Source organism: Antechinus flavipes, chromosome 3 (genome assembly GCF_016432865.1).
Source record: "Antechinus flavipes isolate AdamAnt ecotype Samford, QLD, Australia chromosome 3, AdamAnt_v2, whole genome shotgun sequence".
In the NCBI taxonomy this organism is placed as follows: Eukaryota; Metazoa; Chordata; class Mammalia; order Dasyuromorphia; family Dasyuridae; genus Antechinus; species Antechinus flavipes.
Window position 1 is genome coordinate 487,774,636 of NC_067400.1, and position 22,871 is coordinate 487,797,506.

General features: G+C 36.6%; 1 protein-coding gene across 3 annotated transcripts in view; it reads right to left on the bottom strand.

Moving 5' to 3' along the window:
• Positions 1-22,871, bottom strand: part of MTMR2 (myotubularin related protein 2) — a 111,892-nt gene that overhangs the window by 16,201 nt on the left and 72,820 nt on the right. For all 3 annotated transcript variants that reach the window (XM_051986833.1, XM_051986831.1, XM_051986832.1), the window contains 2 exons: positions 17,718-17,867; positions 16,735-16,923 (listed from right to left, as the gene is read on the bottom strand). In XM_051986833.1, the coding sequence (XP_051842793.1) occupies positions 16,735-16,923; positions 17,718-17,867 (339 nt within the window). The remainder of the gene's footprint in view (positions 1-16,734; positions 16,924-17,717; positions 17,868-22,871) is intronic.

The window sequence follows — 22,871 nt, forward strand, 5'->3', positions numbered from 1 at the left end:
TTGCTCACCAACAACACATCAGTGTCCCTGTTTTCCCACATCCCGTCCAACATTCCACATTATCTTTCCCTGTCATTCTAGCCAATCTGACAGGTGTGTAGTGGTATCTCACAGGTGTCTTAATTTGCATTTTCGAGTCATTTTTCAATCTTCAGGGCTACATTACTAGTTACATGCTGGACATTTCCATCCTGTTAGAAATGCTAGACTGCAAGTACTATTATATACCCTTTTCTATGCTTTACCTGGAATAGTTTAGAGTGATTTAGGTTTCAGAAATATCTTCACTGTCCCTGGAAAACCTATTCTGCAGATAGAAAACCTTCATTTCTTTGGTAATGTTAAGCTCAATTTTTTTTTCTTAGTTTTATCCTATCACATTTGTATTCCTCTCTCTGAGTAGAATTAATTCTTTCTCTCCTTTTCCATTTCCCTCCACTCAACACACTTGAATAGCTAATCTGTTTTTCAAAAGGCCTGTTTCAATATCCTTACCAACTATTCAATCCTTCTGACAATCCTTACTCTTCATTACTCCTCAATTCAAATATATCTGTTGTTATTTGCATAAAACTTGACTGCTTCTGCCAGAACACTCAAATATGCCATTTCTCCTATCCAAAATGTCCTCCTTTTAGTTCATTCATCATACCCATGTATACATTCATTTGCGTGTCATGGCATTACTTCCTTGATGTGATGATCATCTTTGAGAATGAAGGACAAACATCATATACATGCAAGTGACTAATTCCTATTTCATTAGAGAGCTTTCAATTTTGCTCTCCCTCTTCTTCCTTACTACATATACCCAAACCAATTGACAACATCTCCATGCTGTTTTTCTCTGTTCTAGTCTCTGAAAAAGAAGTGAGGTGGTCCTCATCAAAGGCAATCCTTTTACTTCTGTTTTGATTCCACTGCTTTTTGTCTCCCCGGGAAATTTGTCCTTTCCTGTCCACCTACCTGTCTTCCTAGCACACACACACACAGACAAAGAGACACACACGTGAGGGAGCTCGTGCGTGCACGCACACACACACACACACACACACACACACACACACACACACAAACATCCCCTTTCAAACCTATCAATAAGATTCTTCCATCCTTTAAAAAACAAGAACAAAAACTACACTTGGCCTTGCCATCCTCTAAAACTATCTCCTGACAGACCTCTCCTCCATCTGGGTTACTGTTGATAGATGATTGAGCCTGGAGTCAGAAAAATCTGAGTTCAAATGCAAGTTCAGAAACTGACCGACTGATCCTGAATCAGTTAAGCTCTATATACCCCAATTTCATGGAGAATAAGGATGATAATTATGGCATCTCCTCCCAGGAGTGTTCCAAAGATCAAATGAGGCAAAATTCATTAACACTGAGAAAGTTCCTGACACAGAGGAAACCCCTAGCCCTTCTCTCCTCTTCCCTTTTTCTCTCCATTTTTTTCTCCCCTCCTCCCCTTCCTTCCTTTCTGCCTTTAATGTCTCTACTTCTTACTTCTACTTCACTTACTCTTCTATTTATCTCTTAAATGAAATATCCAGAGGACTTTCTTGAGTCTCCATCCTTCTTGAATTTGCTGCAGTATTTAACAATGCTGAACATCTTTTCCTCCTAGGTTCTTTCCCTCCATCAGTTTTTTTTTTTAAACTTTAAAAAAATCATCCTGTTTATTCCTTTGTAGTTTGGGCTTGAAAGGGATCTAAACCGTACTACTATTGCTGCTGGCTTCTAAATTTCCTCCTTTTATGTACACTAACCACAGCCACCCTTGTGTGCAGGTCCCTTTTTCATTTTACCCTGGGATCTGTGACTCAGAAAGAGAGGTGATAAAGCTACCAGTTCTCTGTTCTTGTCACAAAGCTCTGGTATGGGTTTGTTACTTGCCCAATTTGGGTCTAGGACTTCCTCTTACTCTGGTACCCATTCTCTTCCTGACTGCAATGTGTTCCTGGACTGAACCTGTCCCAGCATCTGCAAATTTCTTTTTCTGTTTTCCTATACTGAGCTGGGCAAGACAAAGGACTCACTGTAACTTTTTATAAATTTCTCTAATAAGATTTGGTCTGGTGGTTGGAAGATTTGGTGGATGAAAACCCATACTGTTTCCTACCATTTTCCCATCTTGCCTCTGTCCTTTCTCCTGTTTTAATGATATTATTCTTTCCAAGTATCCCTCTTACCAAATCGACTGATACTTCTCAGTATTCTTTGCTGGATTATTTATTATTAACCATATCTTACTCACTATGTGTAGTTAAATCATAAAATTTATGCCCTCTTCTTTTCCCAAGTCCTCTTTCTGGATAGTTACATCAGATCCCTCGGGACCAATTATTTCTATTCAAATAATTCAGAAATCTATTCATCTGTCCCTAACATCTTTTCTAAGCTCCAAATTTATTTTACCAACCATCTGCTTGTTAGACCTCTCAATTTGAATGTACTGGAGCCACCTCAAATTCAGCATATAAAAATCAAATTCAGTATCTTCCCTCCTAAATCTATTGTCTTTCAAATTCCAAATTTCTTCTGAAGGCACCACTATCCACTATCTTTCCCAATACTTAGGTTTATAACCTATTAATTCTTTCCCACTCCAATACACCCAATCAGCTGCCAAGGCTAATCATGGATCTCTATACAAAATCACTTGCAGTTCTCCCTTGGTGCAGACTACCACCCTCATTAAGACCATGACTATTTAAGACTCTTCTCATTTACAACAGAAACTGTGCTAGGGTTTTGTTTTGTTTTGTTTTGTTTTGTTTTGCTAAGGCAATTGGGATTAAGTGACTTGCCCAGGTGTTAAGCTAAGAAGTGTTAAGTGTCTGAGAGCACATTTGAACTCAGATCCTCCTGACATCAGGACTGCTAAGGTTTTGTGGGATATGCTGGCTATGGTCCTGACACATAGATTGCTTCTTTTTATTTGTTTGTAGTATCTTTTCTTTGACATGGAAACTCACAATTTTAGCTATAATATTGATGTTCTTACAACTTTTCTTCACCCTATTCCCCCCACCCCTCAGCAAGTGATCAGTGAATTTTCTATCTTCTCATTTCCTTCTGGTTCTAATAGATCTGGGCAGTTTTCATTGTAAAACCATGCCTCCATTTTAGCTGGCTCATACTATAACTTCTCTCATAACCTGGGGCCTCCCCCAAAAGAACCTACAGTCTACTTCCTTCATAAGGCTGCCACCCCTTTCTCTTATTGGGGTGCTCCTTCTGAAACTTTCATTTTATGGCAGGACATAAGATGGTCTTCCTTCATTTTCTTCCTGATCCTGTTCCTAATTTTCTAGATTTCAAATCCATGACATCACAATAGATATCTTCCTTCACTTTTCAGCTCATTCTCATGTGTCTGTGTGCTGTCTTTCTCTCACACCTGGAGTATACTAAACAGCTCCTTGTGAACAGAGACTGTAGAAGGCTGAAATTCTGTATGATTGATTTAAACAAGGTGTTAACTCAGTGAAATTAATAATATAATGGTTATCCAGTTTAGCATAGTGATTAATAGTTCTCCAGTTCAGTATGACTGAATTAATCTTATAACAAATAATGGTTCCCTAGTGATATAATGATTGGTTTATACTCAGTATACTGCATATAAACTGGGACAAACTTAGCCAGAGAAAGACTCGGAAGGGGACCAAAGGGGCCTAGAACAGACTTGGGAAAGACAGAGGACTAGAGGCTGGAGCACAAGCTCCTGGACTGACAGACTTCAAGACAAAGAAGTCTTCATGGTGGTCTTCCTGCCTTCCCCATAGAAACCAAGACACATTAGGGAGGACCTCCAGAAAAGCTAGCCAAGCCCCAGGCAAGGAGACAAGACTTTGAAAGAGATAATAAAGATTTTTGGACTTTATTCTAGCTATTCTCATGGTGATTACTCTGCTGAAAAAAAGTCTGGTCCAAAGACCTCCAGAAAACCAACCAGAATAGTACAAGAGACTATCTTTTTGCTTTGATTTGTATTCCTGACACTGTATACACTGTATACTGTATAGTACATACCAAACACTTAAATCCTTGTTTCCTTCTTTTCCCTTCTAGCACCTTGATACCTTCTTACTATCTTCCTAGAACACTTCCTTTACTCTGGTTTTATGTTTTTCCACATTAAGCCTAAATTCTATGATTTGACACTTACATGACTTACTCATATCCTAGTCACTGCACTATACCTTACTCTCCTAACCTTCTTATCATTACCCATTTAATAGTCTCTATCCTGGCAATATTTACTATCAGGTTTCTGTTACTCCTCTCAGGTTGCTAAGCATTATGGGGGAAGTAATGAAAATTGAGATAATCTACTAATAACATACAACTGGAATTGGGTAAAATAAACTTAAAATCTATACAGTTGAAAGATGTCAAATGTGAGACAAAGACAAGGGACAGGAGAGGACCAAGGTGATAGAGATGGGCCTGCTGAATTTACTGACAATGATATCTGAAGATCATGGAAAATAAGAGGTATCACAGGCTTAAAAACTGGCATTACCACCCACAAGAAGGTAAAGTCGTGCTCTGGTGCTCATAATGACCCAAGCAAAAAGTGAAGTCTCATGGCTTCACACATGACTGAATACAGAAATAAGAACCTTCATAGAGACAAGCTCAACTCCTGGAGGAGCTGAGACTATCTAGGTCAGTGTAATTTAAAAACAGAAAGGTTGGAAGAGATACCATGAATGTTGTTGTCTCTTATGTATGAGGCTTGGAGTACTCAATGGCACTGAGAAGTGCTTGAGACACTATCATCAGAGAAGGCTTAAGACAACATCTGAGAGAGGAATTTAGTCAAGTGTAGATCTGCTTCTGGTAAAAGATGTGGGAATAAAACAACTTCAGAGGTCCCGCATAAGAAAGATCCATGGAGTTTCAACCACCTCATTGGCATTACTAGGGAAGGAAATTCCCAGGAATAAAGTACAATTCTTTTGTTAAGTGGAAATCTCTAAGAGAATTACCAAACTGTTCATAAGAGGGTGATCTGTCCTCCAATTACAGGGAAGACTCACTTTCTGTACTTGATCAGAGAGAAGGACCTCCATTACCATTTAAGAGCAGCAATTGTTTTCTGGAGCTATTCTTTTCTGCAGCATAGCCTAGAAACAACCTTTACCCCTAATGTTATGTATTTAGAAGTTCTCAGGCCACAGCAAGAGGAAAACCAAAAACATGTCAAAAGAGCTGCTTCTAGTAGACTAGACCATTTGGCAGATATAGCTAATAAATGTTTAAAGACTGAATGAGATGTTTAACTTGTATCAGATTGCTTTCTGTCTTTAGAGAAGGGGGATAAAAGGGAGGGAGGGAGAAAAATTTGGAAGAAAATATCTTAAGATATGAATGTTGGAAACTCTATATGGATTTGTAAAAATAAAATATTAATGAATGGAAAAAAAAGAGACCCAATCAGAGTTTTAGTGGACTGAAAGCTCAATATGAGTCAACAATGTAAAGGGGCATCCAAAAAGACTAATATAATTTTGGGCTGTATCAAAAAAAGGCACAGATGGACTTCTGGCCAAGATGGCGGAGAGGACACATGCATCTATCTAAGCTCCTTCTTGCCCTCAGAATACTTTTTTTCATAACAAGGCCTTGGAATTAGTGCTTGACTGAAAAAACCTATGAATACCTTACCAACAGAAGATATCCTTGAAATTCGCCAGAAAAGGTCTGTTTTTGCTCGCGGGCGGGGATGGTTAGATCAGGTGCAGACTTCAGGCAGGCAGCAAGAGCACAGTTGGCAGCTCACACTAAGCAGACCTCAATCCTGAAACACTGGAGTCTCTCGGGGGACCTGACCACACCCACCCAACACCCATCAGCACACTCTCAAGAGTCTCAGAGAGTGGCCGCTGTGCAGGCTACCTCCGGTAGTCTGTAGAGGAAGCTTGGTAATACCATAAAGCAGACTGCATTTACTTTTTTTTTTTTTAATTTTGTTTTTCTTTGATTCTTTTTTGTCAAAATAAGCAAAAAATTAAAACATGCTCTTCTAGATAGCTTCTATTTGGATAGAGAGCAGACTTCATAACCTGAGGAGATGAAAAACAGACTGTCTCCAGATGAATCCCCAAAGGGAGATATGATCTGGCCCCCAAAACACAAGACTCTCATAGAAGAAATTTAAAAAGCTCTTAGAAGAGCACTAGAAGAAAAATGGGAAAAGGAAAGGAATTAGTGAACTGGAAAAGGAAACAAGTCCAAGGAAAACAGAATTAGTTAACTGGAAAAAGAAAATAGCTTTCTAAAAAATAAAATTGGCGAAATGGAAAAAATTCCATAGAACAAAACAACTCACTTAAAAACTCAATTGGACAATTACCAAAAAAATAAAAAATAAAAAAGTGAAGAAAATAATTCATTAAAAATCAGAATTAAACAAATGGAAATGAACTTGAGGAGACACCAAGAATCAGTCAAGCAAACCAAAAAAATGAAACAATGGGAAAAAATGTTAAATACATTTTTGGGAAAACAACAGACCCAGAAAATAGATTTAGGAGAGACAATCTGAAAATTATTGGACTTCCTGTACATTATGATGAAAAAAAAAGCCTAGACACTATTTTCAGGAAATCATCAAAGAGAACTGCCTAGATGTAATAGAAATAGAGGGCAAAATAGACAATCAAAGAATTCATCAATCACCTACTGAAAAGAGACCCCAAAATCAAAACTCCAAGAAATATTGTGGTTAAATTCCAGAATTATCAGACCAAAGAAAAAATACTACAAGCAGCTAGAAAAAACAATTCAAATATAGAGGAGCTACAATAAGGATTACTCAAAATCTAGCTGCATCCACATTAAAGGATCAAAAGGCCTGGAATATGATATTCCGAAAGGCTAAGGAACTTGGTATGCAGCCAAGAATAACTTATCCAGCCAAAATGAGCATTTTTTTCCAGGGAAGAAGATGGACATTAATGAAATAGGTGAATTTCATCTATTTCTGATAAAAAAAAACTGGAACTAAACAAAAAGTTTGATCTCCAAATATAGGACTCAAGAGAAACATAAAAAGGTAAAAAGAAATCTTGGAAAGTATATTTTTGTTATAAGTATACATAAAGAACACATGTATAATCTGGTTTTACAACTATAATATAAAAAAGAAACTAGAGGTGGAAAGGAAATTGCACCGAAAAAGTATAAAGTGGTGGTACTACATTTCACGAAGAGGCAAAGGAAACCTATTATATCTGAGAGAAAGAAGAGAAGGGGATGAACACAGTGTGTATCTGACTCTCATCAGAATTGGCTTGAAAACTACTAGATATATTCGATTTACAGAGAAATTTCTCCTACCTCATTGAAAAGTGGGAGGGGAAAAGTGAAAAGGGAAGGAGTAAGCTAAGCAAAAAGGAACAGAAATTGTGAGGGAAAAAGGGGAAGAACTCTAATATGAGGGGAGGGATCCTAAAAAGAGAGGGCTGTGAAAGGCAAGTGGTGCTCACAAGTTTAATATTGGGAAGTGGGGTAAGGGGGAATGTGCTGTTTTTCTTCTTTATGCTATAATGGTTCTCTCTGGAAGCAGGTTTCTTGGGGAGATTTTCTGGAGGCAGCCTTAGTTTCAGTTAAGAGTAATAATCACCCAAATTCAGCCAGGTGCTAAAAGTTCAGATCTTTTATTGTCTCCAATATAGCCTGGTTAGTTTTCTTAGAGGCCTCCCTCTCTCCTTGGTTCTAAGAGCTCTTGCAGCTTGTCCTTTGCCTCTGTTTTCTTCTGCCTCCACAAAAGTGGAAGATGGAATGGATCTCTTGTCTCCTTCACTCGGGGCTTGGCTAGCTTTCTGGAGAGCCTTTCAGACCACTTTGGTCTCAGTGGGGGAAGTGCAGGAGCCCAGCCACCACGGTGGTGTGAGATGAAGTGAATCTGGTTGCGCCTCCGAGAGAGGGCTTCTCCTGAACTGATTTGATGCTCCCCCTCAATCTTTTCAGCTGAACTCTCGACTGAGCCTCTGTCCCCTGTATATATGATCTCCCAAAGGTTGATTCCTCCCCTCCGAGGGAGGGATTAGGGGAGATGTGAATTCACAAAGTTACAAAGTTAACTTTGTGAATCTCCCTTACTTGTGATGAGCTCTCTAAAGGTGTGAACACAAGCATTGTTTCTATCAGTATTAGCTGCGACTTAATCACCTTGTAAGGATTCTCTAGAAGGTGTGAACCAATAAGCATTGTATCAATTCCACTGAGTTAACACTAGGATTCTAACAGCTCCCTTGAGTTATCACCTTGTTTCAAGTTGAGTTAACACTAGGATTCCAACATCTCCCTCTTTCTTTTGATTTAGAACATAGGTAGTCATAACTTCCCTGACTTCTCAAGAAGGGGAAATGTAATGGGCTGAGGCTGGAGTTGATGCACTGAGGTCCCAAGCACATGAGGCTAAATAGTAATTGGACCATACTCTATTAATATATAAGCTTGGAGAAAGAATGGCCCCGCCCACTCTTTGTGCAAATCTTGATGTGTTGTATAGGAAATGACAATTTTGGTGGGTGGAGGCAGGGGAGTGGAAAAGGAAGGGGAAGGAGAGACTTTTTGCATTGCCATTGCGAGGTTTGCTCAGCTCAGATCTCTGTCTGTTAGCTGGCTTCCTGTTGCAGCTGCCCATATTGCTATTGCAATCTTTCTTGCCCATATTGCTATTGCAATCCTTATTCATCTCTTCACTTCAATAAAGTTTGAAGATGTTTCCCTTAACCTGAATTCCTGACTCCGGCTGATTTTAAATACGCGGTCATTACAGGGAAAACCCCAAAAAAAGGTGATCACACCTTCCCATGACTGCTCAAAGAAAGAGTGAAAACACCATAAAAAGAAGGTGGTCACGCCCTCCCTAACATCTCAGGAAGGGAGATGAAAACACCAAAGGAGATAGGAGATCAAATCAGATTAGCGGGTTTCTAAAGGGGCTCACGTGAAACAGGTATACATGGTATACATAAATCCATCAATATGGGAGGCATTACACATAATTTGCATAAGCACATAGCAATATAACACAGGCTACTAGTAACGTAACAAATAATATGAATCAACATGAAGAATTTACACATATCCAAAAGTCCTAGAAATAGTCCAAAAGGAATCCATTATCTATTAGTTCATGTGCCAGGAATCCAATATTTCCTGTAAGCTCTGAAGTATTGCAATAGTCTCATCAACAATTTTTCATCACAAGAAATTCAATGATTCTTGTTGATTTTTAAGAACTGAAAGAGTTTCATCTTGTGTTAGGGAATCCAATGATTCATGAAGATTTTAAAAGTTCTTTTAACAGTCTCATTGTCAGCCATGTTCTTTCAGCATCAGATGTTTCTTAAATCTTCTTTTGTTTTGAGGTTTTTCTCTTTTTCTGTTTCTCTCTGATGGACAAGGCAAATACGGCTCATTGGTACCCATCTGATTCCTTCTCCATCTGTAGAAATACTAGCAAACCCTCTTCCCCAAGCAGTTAACCTATCTAATTCCCTTCTATTTACCACTTTTGGGATTTCTCCTCATCATCTGGCAATTTACATTGGAGCTGTTTGCATTGGATACTGCCTTGTTGGATTAAAAGGCCTGTATTCTCCCCAACTGTAATCCTGATTGCTTTTCAGAGTCCTGAATTTCTCTCTGGGTGTAACCTCAGCTGCTATCATGCCCCATCTGTCTTTTGATTGATACCTTGGAGCAGGGTCCTGCCTCTTATTTCTCTGGGTCAATCTACATTCAGAGGTCCAGGGAAAGCCTCAGTTACATTTTGGACATGGCGTTTTGGGTTTTATTCTCTCACCCTGTTTTCTAATTCTATCTCCATATCTACAATGAGCTCTCAAATGTCCAACTTTTTCACACTGAAAGCATCTACGAGTTTCTCTAGAAGTCCCTTGCCAAGAGGGACCCTGTCTTTCCATATTCATCATAGTTTGGGTATAATAAGCATTTGTGCCCACTGTGGCACAGCGCTTTATGATCTCCTCTAATGGAGCATCTTTGTCTAGTCCCCATATAATTCTTTTTCAAATTTCATTGGCATTTTACTTAGTCAGATGTCTAGTCATTATTTCTGTGGCAGCATTATCTCCAATGATTCTTATTACAGGTGTTTGCAAATGTCCCACAAAATTAGCAAAAGGTTCATTGGGACCTTGCTCTATTTTTGTAAAAGCTTTACTTCCATCTTTCTGTCCAGGGAGAGAATTCCAAGCTTTTATTGCAGCCTTAGAAATTTGCTCATACACTGGTATGGGATAATGAATCTGTTCTGAATTCTCTCTACACTGACCTTCACCAGTTAGTTGGTCAAAAGCGATTTGTTCAATAGTTCCTGTTTGCCTATTGCATTGGGTTTGAATCCTAAATAATTCATGAAACTCCGAAAGCCACAATAAATTTTGTCCTGGTTCTAAACATGTCTTAGCTATGGATTTCCAATCATTTGGGGTTAAGACTTCATAAGACAAATTATCTAGTAACAGCTTAACATAAGAGGATATAGCCCTATAAAGAGTGCAACCCTTTATCAAATCTTTAATTTTTTTCAAATTAAAAGGAGTGTATTTTCTCTCTTTTTGGCTTGAAGAGTCAAGCTTTTCAATCACAGGATATGCATTTATAAAATTAGATATATCTTCCCCTTCGTTTGCTTTAATTAATGCCTATTCTAATCTTGTCATATTCTGCTTCACAGGACATACCTTAATAGGTGGTTCTGATTGTATTACTCCCTCTTCCCCTCTTACTTCTTCCTCCACCCATGAAGGGTTAATTGAGAGGGGAGGGTCATGAGATGTGGAATGATTTAATCTCTCCTGCTGTGAATCTGATTCTTCATACTTTTCACCTAGTTTAGTTGGCACCTCTCCCTCCTGCTGTTTTTTTCTTTTTCCTTATTCTGACACTTAAATAATCTCCTAAAGCCAGTTGTATTAAATTATATGTATTACGTATGTCTTTGGAAATTGAGTTAGGTCGATTTTTATTATAGAATTGACAAAGATCCTCTCCTACTAATTTCCATTCGTCTAGATCCAATTCTTTTTCCAGAGAGAAACAAGGACATGTGTTCTTTACAATTTTTAAAAGTTAAATGATCTGTTCCAAAATTATAATCAAACCTTGGCTTTTCATAACTTTAACAATGCTCTCTAAACATTTTCCTTGAACAGAAACAGAAGGCTGTTTTCTAAATATCTGTCCCATCTTAGTTGAAATTCTACTTTAACTCTTTTAACAAAATTTCTTTGTTGTACTCACTCTAATTCCTGGGTTGAGGAGACTTTTCCACTGGATCAGGATCAGAGGCTTTTTCACTGAAATCAGGATTGGAGCTTTTCCACTGAAATCCACTGAGGAGCATGTCAGTACCACATTCAGGGCGCCAAAATGTGGTGTTTTTCTTCTTTAAAATATAATGGTTCTCTCTGGGAGCAGGTTTCTTGGGGAGGATTTCTGGAGGCAGCCTTAGTTTCAGTTAAAAGTAAAAATCACCCAAATGCAGACAGGTGTTAAAAGTTCAGATCATTTATTGTCTCCAATATACCCTGGTTAGTTTTCTTAGAAGTCTCTCTCTCTCCTTGGTTCTAAGAGCTCTTGCGGCTTTGTCCTTTGCTTCTGCCTCTGCTTTCTTCAGCCTCCATCTACCACCAAGGTGAAAGTTGGAATGAATCTCTCTTGCCTCTGAGAAAGGACTTGCGGGCTTCCTCCCAGAGTGCTCCTCTCCGACCCCTGGCAAAATTTCCGAAGTAACTAACTAACCCCAAGCTAAGAGCCTCTTTATATCTGATCTCCCAAAGGTTGACTCCTCCTTCTGGAGGCAGGGATTAAGGGAGGTGTGAATTCGGATATCTCATACTAAACCCTGAAATCTCCCAAACATGTGAACTTCAATGAGTACTTAAATACATTAGTAAGCTAGAGGATTTGCTAAGTACCATGCTAAATTAGCACTTTGTAAGGATTCCAACAGGGGAAGCAAAGGAGAAAAGCATAAGCAGGGGTTAACAAAAGGGCAAGAAATACAGAATTACTCATTTTAACCATAAATATGAATGGGGTAAACTCCCCCGTAAAGCGGAAGCGGATAGCAGACTGGATTAAAAGCCAGAATCCTACAATATATTGTTTACAGGAAATACACCTGAAACAGGGCAATACACACAGACTAAAGGTAAAAGGTTGGAGCTGAATCTACTATGCTTCAGGTGAAGTCAAAAAAGCAGGGGTAGCCATCCTGATCTCAGATCAAGCAAAAGCAAAAACTGATCTAATTAAAAGAGATAAGGAAGGGCACTATATCTTGCTAAAGATAATGAAGTAATATCAATATTAAACATATATGCACCAAGTGGTATAGCATCTAAATTCTTAAAAGAGAAATTAAGAGAGCTCTAAGAAGAAATAGACAGCAAAACTATAATAGTGGGAGCTATCTCAACCTTGCACTCTCAGAATTAGATAAATCAAACCACAAAATAAATAAGAAAGAAGTCAAAGAGGTAAATAGAATACTAGAAAAGTTAAGTATGATAGATCTTTGGAGAAAACTAAATGGAGACAGAAAGGAATACATTTTCTTCTCAGCAGTTCATGGAATCTATACAAAAATTGACCATATATTAGGATATTTAAAACCTCAAATTCAAATGCAGAAAGGCAGAAATAGTAAATGGATCCTTTTCAGACCACAATGCAATGAAAATTATATTCAATAAAAAGCCAGGGGAAAATAGACCAAAAAATAATGGGAAACTAAATAATCTCATCCTAAAGAATGATTGGGTGAAATAGCAAATCATAGACATAATTAATAACTTCAACCAAGAAAATGACAATAATGAGACATCATACCAAAATGTGTAGGATGCAGCCAAAACGGTAATAAGGGGAAATTTTATATCTCTACAGGCCTACTTGCATAAAATAGAGAAAGAGAAAGTCAATGAATCAGGTCTGCAACTTAAAAAGCTAGAAAAGGAAAAAATTAAAAACCCTCAGTCAAACACTAAACTTGAAATTCTAAAAATGAAAGGAGAGATTAATAAAATTGAAAGTAAAAAAACTATTGAATAAATAAAACTAAGAGTTGGTTTTATGAAAAAAACAACAAAATAGATTAAACCTTTAGTAAATTTGATTTAAAAAAGGAAAGAGGAAAATCAAACTGTTAGTCTTAAAAATGAAAAGGGAGAACTCGCCACTAACGAAGAGAAAATTAGAGAAATAATTAGGAGTTACTTTACCCAACTTTATGCCAATAAATTTGATAATTTAAATGAAATGGAAGAATACCTTTGAAAATATAGCTTCCCCAGATTAACAGAGGAAGAAGTAAGTTGGTTAAACAATACCATTTTAGAAAAATAAATAGAACAAGCTATTAATCAACTCCTTAAGAAAAAATCCCCAGGACCAGATGGATTTATATGTGAATTCTACCAAACATTTAAAAAAAACAATTAATTCCAATGCTATATAAACTATTTGAAAAAACAGGGATTGAAGGAGTCCTACCAAACTCCTTTTATGACACAGACATGGTACTGATATCTAAACCAGGTAGGTTGAAAACAGAGAAAGAAAATTATAGACCAATCTCCCTAATGAATACTGATGCTAAAATCTTAAATAAAATATTAGCCAAAAGATTACAGAAAATCATCCCCAGGATAATACACTATGACCAAGTAGGATTTACACCAGGAATGCAGGGCTGGTTCAATATTAGGAAAACTATTAGCATAATTGACTATATCAATAACCAACCAAACAAAAACCATATGATCATCTCAATAGATGCAGAAAAAGCATTTGATAAAATTCAACATCCATTCCGAATAAAAACACTTGAGAGGATAGGAATAAATGGACTTTTCCTTAAAGTAGTCAGGAGCATATATTTAAAACCGTCAGTGAGCATCATATGTAATGGGGAAAAACTGGAACCTTTTCCAGTAAATCAGGAGTGAAACAAGGTTGCCCACCATCACCATTATTATTCAATATTGTATTAGAAACGCTAGCCTCGGCAATAAGAGTTGAGAAAGAGATTAAAGGAATTAGAGTAGGAAATGAGGAAATCAAACTATCACTATTTGATATGATGGTATACTTAAAGAACCCCACTAGGTTCTACTAAAAAGCTATTAGAAATAATTCATAACTTTACCAAAGTTGCAGGATACAAAATAAATCCACATAAATCCTCAGGATTTTTATACATCACCAACAAAATCCAACAGCAGAAGATACAAAGAGAAATTCTACTCAAAATAACTGTTGACAGCATAAAATATTTGGGAATCTAGCTACTAAAAGAAAGTCAGGAATTATATGAGCAAAATTACAAAACACTTTCCACACAAATGAAGTCAGATTTAAATAATTGGAAAAATATTAGGTGCTCTTGGATAGGCATAGCATATATAATAAAGATGACTATACTCCCTAAATTAATCTACTTATTTAGTGCCATACCTATCAGATTCCTAAGAAACTATTTTAATGACCTAATAAAAAATTAACAACAAAATTCATGTGGAAGAACAAAAGGACGAGAATTTCAAGGGAATTAATGAAAAAAAAAATCTGATCTAAAATTATATTATAAAGCAGCAATCACCAAAACCATTTGGTATTGGCTAAGAAATAGATTAGTTGATCAGTGGAATAGGTTAGGTTCACAAGACAAAATAGTTAATAACTATAGAAATCTAGTGTTTGACAAACCCAAAGATCCTAACTTTGGGGATAAGAATTCACTATTTGACAAAAACTGTTGGAAAACTGGAAATTAGTATAGCAGAAACTAGACATGGACCGACACAACACCATACACAAAGATAAGATCAAAATGGGTTCATAATTTAGGCATTAAGAACAAGATTATAAATAGAGGAACATAGGATAGTTTACCTCTCAGACTTGTGGAAGAGGAAGCAGTTTGTGACCAAAGAAGAATCAGAGATCATTATTGATCACAAAATAGAAAATTTTGATTATATCACATTAAAAGGCTTTTATACAAACAAAACTAATGCAAACAAGATTAGAAGGGAAGCAATAAACTGAGAAAACATTTTTACAGTTAAAGGTTCTGATAAAGGCCTCATTTCCAAAATATATAGAGATTTGACTCTAATTTAAAGAAATCAAGACATTCTCCAATTGATAAATGGTCAAAGGATATGAACAGACAATTTTCAGATGATGAAATTGAAACTATTTCTACTCATGCGAAAGGGTATTCCAAATCACTACTGATCAAAGAAATGCAAATTAAGACAACTCTGAGATATCACTACACACCTGTCAGATTGGCTAAGATGACAGGAAAAGATAGTGACGAATGTTGGAGGGGATGTGGGAAAACTGGGACACCGATGCATTGTTGGTGGAATTGTGAACACATCTAGCCAATCTGGAATTATGCTCAAAAAGTTATCAAACTGTGCATACCCTTTGATCCAGCAGTGCTACTACTGGGCTTATATTCCAAAGAGATATTAAAGAAGGGAAAGGGACCCTGACTTACCCAGGGTTGTGACAACCACACTAGCACCCAGAATACCTCAGAATCAGCCAGAGTCAGGATAAGCAAAAGTTCTCAGTCTTTATTCTTGGTCCTTAGACCCAGGATTGAACAGGATGGAAGCAGAATCTCTGCGACCACCTTCTCCCTCGTCTACCGCCCAAATGTGACTCTGGCTAGTCTTACAACACCCCCTAGTACTTCCCACAATCTTCCGCACACACAAATCATTGAGCCAGCACAAATAGCGGAAAGGACCACCTTCCAAGCATATGCCCATAGAGTACTGTCCAACTGGCAGCCAGCCTCAAGCGCTTGGCAGTCCTGACCTCAATGCATCGACTCAATAGTTTCAGCCCTCTACACAGGGTTACACAGCATCATTTTCCTTTTACAGGCTTACAAATCACCTCTTTAAAACATATTCTAGAATTTTGCCAGATTCAATGGTCTACAGTTTGAAGAATTCACTTCCTTTCCTCTTTTGAAAGTGATATATTTGCCTGTCTTCAGGCCTGCACCAACTTTCCCATTTTCTATGAGCAGCTGAAAAGTCAAATAGAATGCATCAAAGAGGAGGATTGGGTCTTACTTTAACAGCTCCAAAGTTCAGCATCATGAACTCCAAGTAAAACTTCACACAATATCAGTTGAAGAAGAAGCTCTACTGATCATTAACCCTTAGTTAAATAGAACATTTGATGATTAATGCATAAACCTCATTTCTCTAGTATTGTAAATATTAGACAGAAAAAGCAAGAGACTAAAGGAATCTACAAGGAATCCTTTTCCCCAAGATGAAACACATGCTTTCATAAATGAGTCATCTCTGATTTGGGTGACTTTTGAGGACCCAAAGATCTATTCCTATGGAAATATCTACTACATATAGTTACTCTTATAATACTAATATAGAAACTATAGTTTCATACATCCAGGTAATATAAAGTATGTGATTCTTCAAATATATAAAATGTGATTCTTCAAATATAAATAATAAGTTATCCAAATTTCAAATTTAATCAAGAAAAAGACTACACAGCACAGAACACTTCTAACTCTGTAATGCTTCTTAAATGCTTTAAAATTACATGTTTGAAATATCATCAACTCATGATATAGTTATTATAGTTTACCTAGCGAGAGAGAGAGAAAGATAATCTTACCTTATTAGCAACAGCATTAACACTTGGTCGTGCATCAAAAATAAAGATTTTATGAGACTGAGCATTAGAATCCATGATAGCCTGAAGATATTTTTCATCCTCTTTGCTTCTCTTTCCACTCACTCCAACCATAGGCTGGCTACATCGTGTGATTGTTGCTTGGCTTTCAGGATGAATCCATGATAAAACCTTAAACAGAGTATAAAGGAAAATAAGGGACAAATCTTTTATATATTTCCCTATTTTCTATAAAGCACTATGCTCTGAGCTTCAATTTTCCACTCAAAGCCAAACTCTTATCTATGAAAACATGAATGCAGATGTTCAATACAACTTTTCCAGGCAAACTGACAGAGAGAAAATAACTTAATATATCACTAATTTGTGAGAGTCACAGCTGTACTGAAGTGTACAAACTACAAAATAGAAATAAGACAGTCTTAGTCTCAGATTTCCTTTTTTTCCCCATGCATATGAAGCTTTTGAAATGTAAGGATTTCAGATCCTGTGAATATAGTGTATTCAATTTTTTTAAAATTATTCCATCTGATCTTTCTGGAAAGTAACATTGCATTATCCAGTCATTCAATATAAGTCACTTAATAATTTTCCTAGGGCTCAACGATAGAAGATTCATTACTAAGACTAAAGAATGAATTTTAAATAAATTGTGAATAATTTACTGGGCTAACTTTGTTTCTGATGCTAGCTAGAAAAATGCTAGCAATTCTGTAGCATTTAGCAGTAATAATACTAGACTGTTACTTTAGTCTAAGCTTTTTTTTTTCTGATTCTAGTTTTTCTAAATAACGTTTTCTTCAATATCCTTAGTAAAAGTCCTACTGATACAATTACTTTTAATTTCCATCTCTGACTCTGTTTTACAGTTTTGTGCAAGATCTCAAATTCTACCATTCTTTAGTCTTGGCATTATGTGAAGTACAAAGGCATTTAAAAAAACACATCTTTAGCTTCAAACTTACTGGGATCCGGCCCCTTGATCTGAAAGATGCCACTCTCTTCAGTTCCTCATCCGGAATATTTGCTGGTACAACCAGGAGGGAGGGATACGTATCACATAATTCATAACGTTCATTAATCTTTGTAATTCTCCAACTTTCATTGGGAATTCCCTACATTTTAAATAAAACAGTTGGTAAGTTATTACCTAACCAAAAGTTCCAAAGACAACAAAAGAAAATCTAACAGACGAATCCTGAGTCTTGCATTATTTATATTCAAGGCAGTCCTTCTTATGTTCATGCTCAGCTACTGAGAAGACAAGCCTATATTAACTTAGGTTTTAGATTTATGAAGTCTGACTTAGAAATCTATAACATCTTTTCTTTCACAATGATAATGAATTACATAGCCATTCATTCAACCAAGTGAACTCAGTGAACATTATGTATTAAGTGCTACTAGGAAATTTTTTTTTTAAAAAAAGACTTTAAAGTGAGCTTACAAATTAGTAAATTGTTCTCATTAAATTAATTGATTATAAAAACTTCTTTTCTGCATAGAAGTCTTATTTACCAAAGAGATTGTTAGACAAAAATTATGTCTTCAGCCTTTTATGTTAAGGATTGTGCTTAATAGTTTTGGGGGTTTTTTTACTCACAATGTCTAGTATATAGCAGTTATTTAACTTATTGACTTCTTACTCCTATATCTTGAGTAACTAATGAAAATGTTAGGAATCTACATCATAACAGAAAAAAGGAAGCATAGTTATGGGAAGATGGGAGGTGACTAAGAAATTTAAATCATTTCACTTTTAATAATAAGGTAATTTCCTAAGTTTTCATTTTTTAAACAATTTTCTGTTTCTAAATTTTTAAACATATAGATACATGTTTAAATACATTGGTTAATTCCAAATTGCCTAATAAGATCATTCATATTTAACATCTCCTCCTAACAAATGGGAGAAACCAAAACAAAAAACAAAGTCCATAAAATCATTCATAAAACTGCTATATTCTCTAGCTAATCACATGAACCCTGCTGTCCAATGATAATTACTAATATTTATATGGCACTTTATGCTTACAAAATGTTCTACATATTTTATACTTCATTTTTTTTTTCTTAAAGCCTGAAAATAAATCAGATTGTTGATCGGTTAGAATTACTACTCTGCTTCACTGGTATCCTGACTGTGTAAAAGAGAAGGGGATTACTAAAAAGTACTCTATTGTAAGTTAGTGTTCTTCAGGTTATATACCAGGAGTAACAAGAGGTCGTTCAAGTATAAGGGTGAGGGTAGAATGAGTTAGTTAATCAATCAACACTTCTTAGCTTTTGTATTCTTAGCAAGTGAGACCATCTCCATAGAACTAATCAAGGACATTTCAACTTTGGTTAAGGAAACCTGTTCATGCCTTCCAAGAATTTTATAAAACTGCCAAGCTAGTTTAGAATCTGAGATTCAAAAATCTGGTGTTGGAGAAAAGAGAAATATTCTAGTCAAAGCTAAAAAAGAATCACTTTGGGGAAAAGGAAAATCCCAAACTTGGCTTCTATGTCTCTTCTTCCCACTCTGAACAGAAAAGCCTTTGAACTTCAGAGAACTGGAGAATCTGCAACTTCTCATCAGCATCATGGAATCACCTCCAGAACAGCAATTATATACAGCACTATTTGCATCAGAAACTAAGGATACACTATATATACAATGTAAAAGGTAGCTCCAGAATTCTATGAGGATCCAAGAAAATACTATACCATATCAAGGAGAACTTCATCAGTATCTCACTAAAGGCGTGAGGGATAGGACTTCAAGAACAAGATTTATCACAGTTACTTCTGCCACCCCTTTTTTATTACATATGCTCTCTGAGCTTAAGTCCACTTTCCCCTTGATTCTGTAAGCACTGATGGAAGAATGTGTCAAAAGATTTATGGAGGAAAATTTTGTACCAACTTGTCTTAGTAAAAACCAACTTAATTAAATCTAAAAACTAATCAGGTGTGCCCAATTAACCAATATCAACCAGTATTCACAGAATACACATTGGTGGGGAATCATGAATTATATCACTTGAAAAGACATTCTCAGGATTACTCTGAGAGCCCTGAGAAGACACAGAAGGCAAAGTGTGGAAGCTCCAACCTAAGAGTGGGGATGGCTAAGGACAGAAAGAGGAGGAATGTCCTGGAAGAAAAAGTCCAGTCTATATATGCTGTTCAGATCAGATAAGATCTCTTCCCTAAACTCACATCGATCCTAGAAACATCTTTAACTCTTCTTAACTATAATCTATACCACATTAAATTCTGTCTCATGTTTACTCTTCCATTAGCACTCTTATGATTTATACTTCCTCCTCTATTAATCTTTTGACCTCTATAGATTAAATCATAAAGCTCACTCAGCTAAGAATCCAATTATGTGTAACAAAGATAAGATTCTATTACAATTAAAATTAAATTTTAACAAACAGGGAATTATCAAGTGAAAACTAGTACTCTGAACACAGTAACATAAAGTAACAGTTATCATGCCCACTCCTTTACCCCCTTTTACTCCTTCGAGATATAGGATTTTATATTGTTGTGTTACTTTGATGAGTGATTTAAAAACTTGAAGTGACTTTTTCTCATGTGGGATGATTATGACATTTTACATAAGGAGAGTTGGTAATTTCTGCTAAATGAATAACAATGAAGGGGGAAAAAAGAGTGCCAATATAACAGATCTCTGAATATCTATTAATCTTCTAATAAACTGATCTATGAAGAAATCTGTTACAACTCAAGTCACTTTACTTATATTCTCCTTTTGCTATTTGCATTATAAATAGCACCTAATTAGTCACTTTCATTAAGGAAATTATACCAGGGTGAAGATGATCGTTAAAGTATGTGCTATTACTATGGAAATTTTTGCAAAATTAACTTCATAACCAAATAGACAAAGCAGTATTATTATTATTACCAATCAGCTATTCATTCATTCAAGAAATGAAGTCTGCAAGCAATACAAAGATAATAGTTCCATCCCCTCAAGGAGCTTATAGTTTAGCAAGAAAGATAACAAAAGAATAAAAATAAAAGGAGGAAAGATGTTAAAGGGCATCAAGAGAGATACAGAGTGGCACAGTAGTCCAGAGGATGGACATATTATAAGATAATCAAGAAAAGTACCAAGGAGGACACAGTGAGAACTTGGTGAAGGTCATTCTAAGCAAGGACTGGAGAATGCTCTGACTGCAACAAAGGACACCCTTGGAAAAAAAGCCTGTGGGAAAGAAGACTGAAGTGGTCAGATGATGCCAAACTGCCCGTCTTAAACACCAAACTAAGGAGTCTGGGATTTTTTTAGGTAAGCAACAGAAGAAACCCAGTGCATATCTTCAAGCAAGCAGGTGACATGACCAATACTGGAGCTTCAATACTGAAGCAAATCTGGCAATACTATAGAAAATGGATCAGAGTGGAAAGACATGGAAACAGGCTTTGAGAGTTAGAATCCTTCTCTGCATACAGTTTCTATTCTATCAGTGACCTCCTTTATATAAGGGAAATCTTGCCTCATTTTGCGGTTATTGTCATCAGAGCTAAAGTCAATCAACATGGGAAAGGGTAGCCTCAAAAGAGTTTCAGTGGAAAAAAAAAAAGCATTAAGTATTCTTTTACTCTATCTTAAAGTTATATACAATATACCAGGTAGGGTTATTTTTAATCTCCTGGTCCACTAACTTTTCACAAGTAATGATACATTTGATAGCATACACACTTCTAAAGAAGTACTACACTAAAGCACTCCACTATATTTGACATATGGCCGAGGCATATTCCTCGGAGTCTTTATTTTAAGGTCTTTTTCAGAAGGTGTTCGATGAATTCTTTTAACGCCTATTTTACCTTCTGGTTCTATTACTTCTGGGCAGTTCTCTTTGATGATTTCCTGTAAAATAGTATCAAGGCTCTTTTTTTCCATCATAATTTTCGGATAGTCCAATGATCCTCAGGTTATCTCTCCTAGATCTATTTTCCAAGTCTGCTGTTTTTCCAAATAAATATTTGACATTTTTTTCCAATCTTTCATCTTTTTGGTTTTACTTGACTGATTCTTGATGTCTCAATGAATCAGTCATTTCTATTTGTTGAGTTCTGATTTTTAGTGAGTTATTTTCTTCATTAGCTTTTTTAAAATTTCTTTTTATATATGTCCAATTGAGTTGTTTTGCTCTATGGAATTTTTTTCCATTTCACTAATTTTTTTTTTAAGTGAGTTATTTTCTTTTTCCAATTCACAAATTCTGTTTCCCTGTACTTCTTGGGAGTTTTTTATCTTTTCCAATTCACATTTCAGGAAGTTGTTTTCTTTTTCCACTTTATCAAATTTTTTTTTTAGTAAGTTACATACCTTTTCTGTACTCTCTTGCATAGCTTCTCTTTCCTTTCCCCATTTTTCTTCTAGTTCTCTTTTAAGGTTTTTAATAGTCTCTTCTAGGAGAGCCTTTTGTATTGGGGACCAACAATTATCTGGAGACTGTCTGCTATTAGTTTCTTCAGGATTGAAAAGTGTTCTCTTTCTGTATAGAAACTATCAATCCTTCTTTTGATTTTTTTACTCATTTTGTTAAAGCCTGTAGGGTCTGTCTTCAGAGCCAGGAGGTTACCAGCTTCCTCTGCAGAGCAGTGAAAGGTGTATGGACAGGTAGCTATCCTGCCAGCCGGCTACAAAAAGCAGCAAGGTACTGGAGTGCTCTGGGAAAGAATTCCCCACACTGGAGTAACTCAGGCCTGCAGGGCCGGGCTGGGAAAGTGCCCTGCAAAGAACCCCCGCAGTGTGAGATAACTACTGCCCTGGGGCTAGATGCTGAGCAGTGAGAGTTTCACTTCCCCAAGCCAAATCCCGCCCTGGGGCTGTTGAGCAGTGAGTGGATTTGCTAGGACCAGAAATGTCTGCCCCGAAGCACAGTCTGCTGGGGAAGTACTATTGCCCCAGGCTGAGCCCCCCACTGTGCCCATTAGAGGCTGCCCAGGCTGTGCCAAGCTGCTGTGCAGATTTCTAACTGCCCCGGAGAAAGCCCTAGGGCTTTCTTACTGCAGGGCTGTAAACTCTGCCTGAGTCACTTCCAAGTTTGAGTGGTTACAGCCAGATCTCCTTAGGTTCTGGCGTTTTT